General features: G+C 40.6%; 1 protein-coding gene and 1 pseudogene across 2 annotated transcripts in view; one reads left to right on the plus strand and one right to left on the minus strand.

Moving 5' to 3' along the window:
* Positions 1 to 9,787, plus strand: part of ARK2N (arkadia (RNF111) N-terminal like PKA signaling regulator 2N) — a 63,752-nt gene extending 53,965 nt beyond the window's left edge. For both annotated transcript variants that reach the window (XM_072952294.1, XM_072952295.1), the window contains 2 exons: positions 250 to 376; positions 9,408 to 9,787. In XM_072952294.1, the coding sequence (XP_072808395.1) occupies positions 250 to 376; positions 9,408 to 9,597 (317 nt within the window). In that variant the 3' untranslated portion in view covers positions 9,598 to 9,787. The remainder of the gene's footprint in view (positions 1 to 249; positions 377 to 9,407) is intronic.
* LOC102532816 (large ribosomal subunit protein eL36-like) lies at positions 3,187 to 3,491 on the minus strand (annotated as a pseudogene).
* Positions 9,788 to 12,287: the final 2,500 nt, after the last annotated feature.

Genomic DNA, 12,287 nt, shown 5'->3' on the forward strand with positions numbered 1-12,287 from the left:
TTCTTTAATGTACTTCTGTGTCGTTTGAACATTCTTTTAACCATGAGCATGTATTCTTTTTATTATTATTTTTTAAACAGAGCACTACGCCAGCTTATGTGACATGGGAAACAATCCCGCTGTGGCAAGCTCTCACAAGATGATTCTGTTTCAGTGATTAAACTGGGATGAGAAATCTGTCGATGAGTGGTTTTTGCTGCTTAAAAGGAGTCAAGATGTAGTGCTTATTTTTCCCCCCTTCTCTCTCAGGTCATTTGGATCCAGGATTCCTAGCAAGTGACAAGACATCTGCTGGCAACGCACCCCTCAATGAAGAAATTAATATTGCCTCTTCAGATAGCGAAGTGGAGATTGTGGGAGTTCAGGAACATGCAAGGTAGGATATCAGTTGGAGTATTCTGATATTTTAAATTGTGAACTTTATTTTAACCAGAAAATAAGTGAGAAGAAAATGGAGGCCTCACGGCACAGCTGGCTTGAGAGGTGGGAGCTATTTCTTAGCTTTCTGTGGTTTAAGGAGCACTTTTTGATTAGACACAATATGAGCTTCAGAATGTGTTGCGTATTGTCTTACATCAAGAACCTGTCGGCCGCACGTGTATGTGAACTAGAACTAATGTTTTTCTCTTATTTTTTAGTCTGTCTAGATGGTTCAAAAAACTGACACATTTTTTTGTTATGGCATAAATATCACCATATTACACACCCCCTCCCTCCAATCCATGTATTTAGCCTTTTACTTTACCTTGAAATAAATTGAGAGCAAACAGTTGAGAATTCTGCATCCACCATCATACCTCTTCCTGGAGCACCTCTCCTTGTCTTTCATGAAAACTTTCAAGTTACTTTGGTCTGTTCCTAATAGTGTATTTCTAGTCATGTTCATGTGATTCAGGGAATCTTGTTTCTTAGGAATTAAAAAAAAAAACAAAGCACAAGATGTCAAATTAGTCTACAGAATTATGAAAATAATTTTATGAAGTTTGTCATTCTTTAAGGTAGGGATCAGCAAACTGTAGCCCACAAGCCAAATCTGGCCTGCTGCCTGTTTTTGTTTGGACCTTGAGCTAAGAATGGTTTTTACATTTTTTAAATAGTTAGGGGAAAAAAAAATCAAAAGAAGATTGATGTCTTGTGACATGTGAAAATTATATGAAATTCAAATAGAATTTATTTATCCATATATAAAGTTCTGATGGAACAGAGCCATGCTTGTTCACTGACATATTGTCTGTGGCTATTTTTCTCTCCAGTAGCAGAATCAAGAAGTTTCATCAGACACCTGAGGGCCCTCAAAGCCTAAGATATTTACTTTCTAGCCTTTTGCAGAGAAATTTTACTAACTCTTGCTTTAAATATGATCCTAAGAATTTGTTGCAGCCCTCTCAGAGGGATACCTGAGGAACACTTAACAGACACACATACATAGAAAACAAAACTAGACTTTAGAAAATCTGTAATCTGCCTGGCAGACAACTTTTCTCCTATGACACAAGAGTTGCGATTTTGTGATTTCCCCAGGTAGGTATAAAACAATATCTGCATTACCTTTTTATTATTTTTTTAATTTAAATTTCTTGGTGCTATCTTTTGGAAAGATTTTTTTGATTGATTGATTGGCTGATTGATTGATTTAATTTATTGTGGAGGTACTGGGAATTGAGCCCAGGACCTCATGCATGCTAAGCATGTACTCTACCACTGAGCTATTTCCCTCCCCCTCTACCTTATTTTTCGATCTGATTTTACTTTTTGGTTACCAAGGTAATAAAACATTCATCAGCATTTCTTTTGTTGCTTATTTAAAAGGTGATCTTAGGGGTGGAGAGTGAGGGCCAAATACACATGCATATAAATCGAGGGTGCCTTTTTCTAGTGAGAACTGATTATACTTTCTGAGAACATTTTTTAGTTAAACAATCAGGCCTTTAAGAGTATAGAGTTAAGTCATAATTTAACATACCATCTCCCCGAAAGTGGCTAGTTCTCTTTATCAGAACTAGTACCGTCCCAGCATTTCATCCTCTAGCGCATGTTTATGCCGTAAGTATGCCTGTATAGCTGCTTCCTTTTTTCTTTATAAATGGTCATTTTCCCTATCCTGGCGGGAAAGAATTTTCTCTTTAATCTTTTGTCTATCTCATTCTTTTTCTCTCTTTTCTACCTTAATCAAAAACTTCTTCCTGTTAACTTCTACTCCCTTGAAGCTGACATCCATCAAATGAAGAAAGTAAAACTCTTGATTTCTTCCTTTACTTCAGCATACGTTTGCATTCATTCATTTTAGCATTGTATAAATACAGAAGACAGTATTATACTTTTAAGCCCCATGTCGAGATTTTTCTAGAATATTATAGTCTTTTATTTCAGACTCTGTACTATAAAACTTACTCTGCCTCTTGACTGATAGATTGATGTTGGTGAATTACCTTCAGGTGTGCCGGGAGCACATATCCAGTCACCAGCTTCCTCCTGACTTACATTTCAGGTTCCCATTTAAGTGGGAAAGAATAGGTAATAACTTGTGTTGCCTATCTGATCTCTTACTCTGTGGCTGAGACATATCACTTTGTCCAGTTGTCTAACTCCTACCAACTCTCCCTTCTTTATCGTCTCTTTATACCTAGAAATGTTATAGTGAGCCATCCTCCTTCTCAGCTTCTTTGTTCAACTTCCCTTCCATAGTGAATTGTTAAGCTTCTTTTTCTACCAATGTTTTTGGTATTTGGAGTTAAAATTATATTTCTGTTAAAACTTGGAAATTTGAATTCTTTAGTTTCTCCTCACCTCTCACACACACATACACACAAGGTATCTCTAGTACACCCTTCTCTGAACTTAAGATCTTTATCCAGATTGTCATTTTACTCTATAAACGTGTTTATTTTACTCTTAACTAAGTCATATGACTTTGGGCACATTTTAAATAACATGCTATAACATTACTTTCAATGACTTTTTCTTTCAGGCTCTGAAGCATAACGATGTGCTTTATTTTGAATCTCTGGTTTGAATGCTGGGGAAATCATATGTTGGAGATGACAAATCCATCCTGAAATCTCAGTGGTGGTTAACAACTGTACAGTGGAGTGAACCTAGAGTTGACAGATTCTGTTGGAGTACTTTGAATGGACTCTTTTTTTTTTTTCCCCTGAAAAGGTTTTACTACGTGCAGATGAAAGGGGCTCAGTCCTTGGCAGCTGCTTTTCTCGTGGCAGCCAGGACTTTACTCAGTTCCTTTTTGTGCAGATGTGTGTCCCCACCCATTTCTTGATGAACTTGAGGGCCCTCTTGTCCTTGGAGATCTTGACCAGTGCCGTGGCCCGCCGCTCATAAGGGGCGAAGCCACACACCTCCAGGTTCATGACCTGCACGAACATGGTGTGCTTGGTGAGGCCCCCCCGGTGGCAGCTGTGCCTCGACTTGCTCATGTTCTTGGTCACCTCGTGGCCTTTGTTGAGGCCAACGGCCACGGGGTAGCACAGAACCATAGCTGCTTCTCAGTGGCTGCCGTGGCGGAAGGCTGAATGGACTCGTATCATTTTGAGGGGATCTTTTATTTTGGTCTGTGGGTGTAGGACTGAGTAGCATCTCACCGATTCTGCTGTGTCTCTCGTAAAATTTTTTCAGCAGTTTCTTTAGAAGAAGTGTGGTGATCTTTTAAACATTGAGATTAAAAAGCTGTGAATCAGGTAATGGGAGAAGCTTTCCTGTTGGTTGCTTCAGAATTGCCCCTTTGGCTGCCTGTGTCTCATCTGGAATTTATTTTTTTTGCAGGTCTAGGGTTGCAGTTATGAAGTATTGATGGGCTTCTGGCAGGGTTATCGCTTGGAAGAAGGTTTTAGGTTTTGATCCACATCTTTTTGTTCTCATTTGATGTGCATGCATAGATACTTCGTTTGATTTTAGTTGTCCTGTTCTTATTTTTCCTTTTGATACTCTTCTACCTTGTGGGCTTCCTGAGAGTGTTTTAGAACTCAGACTTAGTCCTTGAGTTGTTCTCTCTGGGACTGTGGTTGCTCTGACTTGCACTGGGTGCCATTTTTCTATATTGGAAGCAATTTGTTTTGTTTGACCTTTGCACTCAGTAATTCTGTGTGTGATATGCCTTTTTTTTTTTTTGATAAACAATTGTTTTTCTTTCCTTGCATGTTAATATCTTTCTTCACTATTTTATTTTGATGTGTTCACTTAGCTTCTGTGTTTTTTGTAGTCATAGACAAGAAAGCATGCTTTCTGAACTAATGGTTGAATGCATCTTTTATGGCTGCGTTGGATTGCTGTGATGAACTTCTGACGTTACCTAAATGTCATTTCCAGGTGTTAATTTTTGGACAGTCCAGTTTCCTAAGATGCTCTTTTTGCCAGTGAGGTGGAGACTTTCCCAAAATCTCTAGTTCTTCTGTGCCCATTTCATTTTGCCGGAAGTTTTAATTTATGACCCTCTTGCCAATCCTTTTTCCTTCTTGTTTTCTACCAGCCTCACTGGTAATTGTCCTAAAGATGAATGTGTAGAGCGTGGATCTTCATGTGCTGGAGCTGCATTGGAGCAGTTCCTTCAGTGTCTGTTTTCTAAGGCTTTTGTGTAAACTCAGACTCTTACCTCATTGCACCTAGTCCTGAGGTCACTGGTAGTAATGTTAATTCACCCCTCAGCAGACGTATTGATTCGGGAAGGCTTGTGCATCAAAGACGTTTACTTCCTAGAACCAGTTGCTAACATTAACCCTCAAAAGGCAAGGGGAGCAGATGAGCATGTCCCTGGAGCCTCAGGGGTTCACTTCATCTTCAGTTAGGAAAAATAAGTAGGAATGTTATCGAAGAGGTCACCTTTGGGATCTGTAAATGAAAGTAAATGATTAATTTTTAATGTTGTTTTCTTAAAATAGTAAGTTAACCGTTTCAACAGCTGATAATCAGAGGCTGCCCTCTTTTTGTGTTTTTTTTTTCTTCCTTTCTACTCTGAAGTATCTCTTTTCTTGGTTTTAGTGTGTGAAGAGCAGGAAATTATTCTATCAAAACTTACTGTTTATAAATAGTGTTTTTTTGGCAGGGCGGGGGGTGTGGAAGTGAGTACAAAGCATTTTTCTTGGTCATAGGACTCAAAATATGACTCTAGGAAGTTTAAGCTGACTGTGTTTTACCTTAGGACAACTGTTGCATGCCAGTTTGTGTGTGTGTGTGAAAGCGCTTCAAAACTGAATTAAAAGATGTAAATTTAAAGTTGGTTGTGTATCTAACATACCTCCAGGTTCAGTAAATAAGCAATTATTTTTAAAGACAAAACCAAAAAAATACGACTCTAAGTTGTGCAGACCTATTGCCAGTCATATGCTGATGCTTAGTAAGAAATGCTTTGTGAGAAAAAAGCTGGTATCTGCACTGGAATCGGACTGAACCAATTTTAAAACAGCTGAGAATGTTCCCACCCCATGTTTTTCAGATAGAAAGAGGGTGCATGATAATACATGAAACTGCGTTTTATATCAGTTGCCTTTCAAAATTTTGAGCCTTTCACATTCTTCTTTAGAGGGCTTCTCCGTAGGGCTGGTGATCATTGTTACAGTCCCAGTTCCTCCTGAAGTTTTCTCCTTCTCTGTCTGGTGTAAGTCATTCTGTAATGTACCGCCTTATAAAACAGCAGAAATGTTTCTTTACACCCTCTATCAGCTTGGCATCTCTCCCCTCCCCCCACTCCGTACTTTAACAAGAAAAAGTGTTAAAAGCCTTGTCCTGTCCTCATCCATCTCCTAGCTACCATTTTATTCAAGGTGGTTGAGGTCATTAAATCCATAAAGAGTTTTAAATGTTTTATTGACTTATAACACATGCAGAAATGTCAAGTGTACACTTTAGTTTTTATAAACTGCTCATACCCAGGTAAGCAGCACTCAGCTTGAGAAACAGAAGTTCCCCTTGTGCCACTTTCCAGTCACACCCTCGCCCCCAAGCCCATCCTCTGTAACTCCTGTCCTGACTTCTGCCAGAATAGCTGTGCCTGTGTTCACAGCCTTATTAAAGCCGATGATAGCCTGGAAGTCATCTTAGAATACCCTTGACCGTTTCTGACAGACACCCCAGCAATTGCTCGTATGTTTAAAAGGCAGTTTATTCTGTTGGGAGTGGCTGTAATTGCTGATTGTTGTGTAGTAACGATCATCCAAAACTTGCCTTCTAGAAACTGATTCATAGTTCTTATTCTAGTCTCAAGGCCTCTGCACAGGTGGAGGAACTGCCTTCCCTGGTGGTTCTCCCTTCTTTGGGAACTGCCCTTCTGGTTGCAGTTAATAGGAGACAAGAAAGCTTTTGGCCAAAGATGGGATCATCACATTCTCCAGAGAATCTAAAATTTTGAAGAGAAATAGACTAAAAAGATTGGGGCTGGAGTCAAATGAGTGAGGCCTAGTTGTTCTGTCATCCTTAGGTTCTTGAGATTTTCAAATGTCTTTCTAGGAAGTTTTATTTCTTGCTTGAAGTAGCCCAGTTTGGTTTCCGGTAACTGGAACGTAACTACAGAAGTGATTTAACTTAGGTAGTTGAAGAAGTACCTCATCTCCTCATTCTCTCTCTTTCAACCATTCCTCATTAGTAAATACCATCTCTAAACCTCTCACTCCCCTACTCTGGACTCTTTCTAGAATCTGCTTTGCTCTTGATGGAATTACCCCCAGTTCTCCTTACAGTCAAGCACAGTATGTAGTAGTTTACGTGTGGTCTGAGAAAGACATAGTCACGCAGTTGGAAATTCCCCAGTGGAGACCTGATTTTGTTACGGTTCTATGCTTTGCTTAAAGACCCCAGCAATTGTCTTTTGGCCTTGGTTTTGTCTTTTGTGAAATGGGAAGGCTGGATTAGATCCCTTTTAAAGCCACTGCTTGATGTCCCACTGTTACGTTGTTTGATTACTTGAGCAGTACAGAGTAACAGTTAGGACTAAATACTGCCTTTATTTCAGCTATTTCTAGGGATTCTGCCAAAGATGACATTGACTCTTTTTGTAGCCGTTCATTCCCTGAATTCTTCTATGTTTCTAACCAGCTTTACTTCAGTTACTGCTTGTACAAATGAGCTTTTGAGCTACTGCCAAGAATTTAGTATTTTTAAATTGTTGGTCTGGGCCTATCTTTGTACTCTGCTGAATCTTGCTGTGTTTTGCCTTACGTATTTTATTTTTATTTATTTATTTTTTTGGTTGGGGGGGTAATTAGGTTTATTTATTTATTTATTCTTAGAGGAGGTACTGGGGATTGAACCCACGACCTCATACATGCTAAGCATGCGCTCTACCTCTTGAGCTGTACGCTCCTCCCCCTTCGTTGTACCCATTTTGATACACACATTTGTAAAGAGACAGCATGATGTGGAGGTCATTAGACTGGAAATCAGCCTTAGCCTGAAGTTCCTTGGCCTGCACATGCCAACAGTGTAACCCCGGGCAAATCATATAACCTCTTTATTCCTCGTTTTCCCTGTCAGAGTATGGATAGTAACTTCGCATCTACCTCGTAGGTCTGTTGGGGATTGTCAAATGAGGAGAAACTGCTTAATAATCTTCATATTCTGTTGCCATCAGTCATCAAAACCATTTTTAAAATTATTTATTTATTTTTATTTGAGAAAAATTTTGGTGGGCGGAGGTAATTAGGTTTAGTTACCCATTTATCTTAGCGGAGGCACTGGGGATTGAATCCAGGACCTCGTGCATGCTAAGCACATGCTCTACTACTGAGCTGTACCCTCCCCCAAAATCCTGTCTTTAAATGTTGAATGGACTCCTTTGGCTGACATTCTTCCATGACTACTTGGTCACTTAATCTGAGTGTCCAACTTAATGAGTTAGACAGATTTGGATTAGACTCTGGACTTTATATGTCATATTGATACTTCTCACTAGCGAATCTTTGAAAATGTGGCAGTGTCTGGGTTACTACTTAGCCCAGGTCTGAAAAGGTGATAGCCCTCTGGTACTGTAACAAATCTCTATCCTACGCCTGCTCTGGGCCCCGGGGGTCTGCTTTTCAGCACCTCTCTTGGCAAGAGGGTCATCTTCAGGCTAGCCTTTGTAGGAGCAGGACCTCCTTCTGTGAGCTGAAGGGTCCTTAGGGGGCAGTTCTGCGACTAAACCTTGTCCATTGTTACTCTGATGTTTTCTTTTGAACCTGACAGTGCTGGTAGCATGGAGTCGAAGCTGGAGTTCGCCAGTGACCCAGCATCACCCATTGTGTACAGCTTGTCAGAAAAGCTGCTCAAGATCCACTGCAGTAGTTTATGTGCCTAGAATCATGCCACTTGTCACACATGCCGCATAGGGACTGGTCTCTAATTTAGATGTGAGGGTATAAGTAGCCGTGATACCGTGAGCTGTCTGCCTTCCTTTCATTTGAGTCAAAACTTACTCAGTGATTCATCCTGGAGGTTCACAGTTCTATCATTTGACTGGAATGTGGAATTCAGTATGTAGGTGTTTCTGAAACAATTTTCTTCCAGTGAACTCTTGGTGAGATTTGTCAGCAAGGCAGGTCTGTCCCTCTGATAGACACTATTCAGAGAATCTAAACTGAGTATTCAACCTTGTTACTTTCACTGAAGTAAAGAGTGAGTGGTTCTGGTGGCCAGACGTCTCTGCTGTGACCTCCAGGACAGGGGGGCTTGACCTTGAACTCATGACCTTGTACTTTATTTATTTTTTTAATGGTTTTTATTGATTTGTAATCATTTTACAATGTTGTGTCAAATTCTAGTGTAAAGCACAATTTTTCAAACATATATATATTCATTGTCACATTTTTTTCTCTGTGAGCTACCATAAGATCTTGTGTATATTTCCCTGTGCTATACAGTATAGACAGGATTTCAAAATTGTAGAATAGATAAAGAAGATGATACTGTATAGGACCTTGTACTTTAGACGCTTAGAAATCCAGTCTGTAAAAGAGGTATTACTGTTACTGTTTTTGAAGGTATTACCAAATAATGGCATAGAACTTATTTTAAGAACAAGTTTCTCGTATATTTCTTACTGTTCCATTTGTTCAGACTAAGATTGCCTGGGCATCTTATTTTGCTCTGGGCTTATCTGCTGCCCTGTCCTGAAGACCAGAGGCTTACATGAATTCAGAGAAGCATCTTATCCATTATCAGTAACAGATCTAGACATAACTCAGGAGTTTGTGGCTGAGACAAGACTCTTGGCCTTTCTAAGGCTGAGCTGAGAGAGGTGGAGAGGGAGACAGACAGACGTAGAGGCAAGGAGGAAGAGGGGGAAGGAGAATTGGCTGTAGGTTTCATGACCTTGCATAGTAGACTCATCTCAGTAAAGGTACTGATCAGCACGGCTGAAGCCATACTGCCTGCTGTCGTCCCTGCGGTGAGATTAACCGTGCCTGTGCACTTCCTCTCAATGGCAGGTGCGTCCATCCCCGAGGAGGTGTGATTCAGAGTGTTTCTTCGTGGAAGCGCGGCTCCGGCACACAGTACGTCAGCACCCGGCAGACACAGTCGTGGACCGCCGTGACCCCCCAGCAGACTTGGGCTTCGCCTGCGGAAGTTGTTGACCTTACGCTGGATGAGGATAGCAGGCGTAAATACCTGCTGTAATACGGTGTCACTGTGTCTCCTCTGCACTGTTCCCTTCCACTTCCTCCTCCTCCTCCTCTTTGTGACATGGAAGTTCATTGTCATAGCTTCAGCCTCAGAAGCTGTTTGTGGCATTTGTATAATCGAAACTCATGGAAAATTGCCTCTCCTCCTATTTTTTTTTTTAAATTAAAAGACGTCACTTAGGAAAGTAACTTATCACAGAGAAAAGAATTTCTTTTCTTCTTTCCCTCAGTAGGCATATGAGAATGATGAATTTTGTTAGATAACTTCATTTTACTTGGTGACTCAATCTTCGGAAACCCTTCCTATAGAATAATATTTTAATTACCAGGTGAAATGGATTTCAGTTTTTGAATCTTATATTTATTTTTCTGTGTAATAAAATTAATACCTAGACTTGACCACTGTCAGCCTACCCATTGGCACTCCGACCTTCGGGCATTTGCACACACATTAGTCAGGTCCTTATTGGCACCTAGTAGGGCATGTGCATTGAAAACCTGTCCTTAAAAACAGAAGACAGAAGTATTACTTTTCTTTTAGCTTAAGTCTTCTGCCTTTCCTGACTTCGCTCCTGGCTGACTTCCCACAACACAGATGATTGACATGCCTCTCTGTGTCTGTAAATACTTCTCAGAGGACTTAGTTGGTCTCCTTGTTGCCATAATCCATACGTGTTTGGGAAACATCTCCCCTGGGGGCAGAGGCATTTCGGATAGAGACCCACCATGAGGTTTGGGCATCTGACAGCATCAAGAGATCACTAGGGAAGTCTCTCTCCCCCTTTTTCCTGGTTTATTCAGATAAGGCGAGAACAGAGAGCCTGTTAATTAGGTAGGATGTGAAAAGCTCTGTGGCTTCCAAGGCTGTGGGCACTTGCAGATCTGAGAGTACAGGGCCTTTCACAGGTGGTCTCTCCATGAAGGAGGTAGGTACAGCATATGTCTCACATTTGAGCTGAAGTTGATCTGATGCTCTATTTGGGTATTTTTCTCCTCTACCTTCTAAAAGTAGAAAAAATCAAAATGTCATTAAAAACCAGATGCAAAGCACATTAATGGCACTGTGGGTTTTCCAGTATCTAACAGGAATAACAAAGGGTAGTAGGAGCTTCAGGGAATTCAGGAAATGCCGGTGTTGGAGTTCTGTGGCATTAGTTACTACCTTTTTTCCTATAACGTCGTAGTTACTAGTGAATTATTTTACAAGCAATACCTAGAGTTAGAACACTATGTACTGTGCACAGGGAGGAGTGAAGTGATCCTGGCTTAGAAGACCTCACTTTTTGTTTTTCCACAGTTTTTGTCTGCTATTTTTTATTTGTTTTTGTTTTCGTTTTTAACATATAACGTTGCTCTAGCCCTTTGTCTCCCTTCCCAATTGCCTTGGTGGCTTTTCCTTATCATAAGAGCATGAGAACTGTCATTTTCAGTTTCCATCCAGCAGACCCACATTTACCAAGTGCCTGTCCTGCACGAGGCAGGCTCTGTGTGGGGTGGTGCTGCGGGGCGGCTGCAGTGAGGGAGACACCCACCCGCTGCGGGCACGTGCGGCACGGTCTGCCTGGCCCCACCTGCCCAGCCTTTTCTTCTGGATTTTTATAAGGACTCATTTATTCCTTTACCCTTTTTCCTGCTGTTTTAGTTCATCCATACACCTCTTTCCTGGGAGTGTATTTTAAGCATGTGTTCTTTGATCTTCTTTGATAGCATCTCATTTGATCTGGCCTCTGTTCTTCATCAACTTTTTATTTTTCTATCAATCTGCTTAAAATAGATCAGGCCTTTTAAAAGCTCATGAACCTCCAGGTTTAGCACCTCATATATCAAGCCTCTCACATGCCACGATTCTAGACAAAAACCAAAGACCCAGAGGCCAGAGCGAAGTCGGACCTTCTGCAGATTCACTACTGGTGTATCCTTGGACCTTCACATTTTACTTTAGGATTAATTTATTGAATTTTTACTGTTACACATTGTTTTTGACTTGAATTAAAATGCTAGACAAAGCAGAAATGTACAATATCTAGTCTGTTTTCCAGGAAAATCATTGGGAAAAGAATAGAGTGGATTACATGACTTGAAGTTTTTGCAGCTTACTTTTTCCCCAGTTATCAGGGCAGAGCCCCATTTTAAAGGACATTTTTGCATTACTTATTCTTATGTTAACAGTATGTCTTGTCCAATTCCATATAGCGGGTGATTTTCCAGGACATACTTTCTTTAGCCCCTCGTAGTCATCCTCTAAGAAAATTCCTTCGGGGTGCTGTGTGCACTGTGGATTGAGAATGGAGAGCAGAGTTGTACCCAAGCTCTTTTCTGGCCTTTTGCTTTTCCATCGGGTCACACTTTGCCCTCATCTGTCCCTGTTCCAGCACCCTGACTACCTGGCTTGATGCACCAGAACAAAAATTAAGATGCAAACAGTAGGGAGAGAAAGGGATGGTAGAGAGAGCTTTTCTCCCTGCTAGGTCGGCACTTTTCCACCTACTAACTATTAGAGAGACTATGTTTCAACTCTTCTTTCATTGCCAGGTTCAGGAGAGTAGGAATGTAGTTTCTGGCAAGGTATGAATGATAAAACTCTGTGGTAAATTTGAAATTCTGTGACATAAAATTTCTTTTAAGGGAATCTTTTTTTTTAAACACAATTTTGCATTTGGTAGCGTAAATACTTCTTTATGCTTC

The sequence above is a fragment of the Vicugna pacos genome, chromosome 30, assembly GCF_048564905.1.
Source record: "Vicugna pacos chromosome 30, VicPac4, whole genome shotgun sequence".
NCBI classification, from domain to species: domain Eukaryota; kingdom Metazoa; phylum Chordata; class Mammalia; order Artiodactyla; family Camelidae; genus Vicugna; species Vicugna pacos.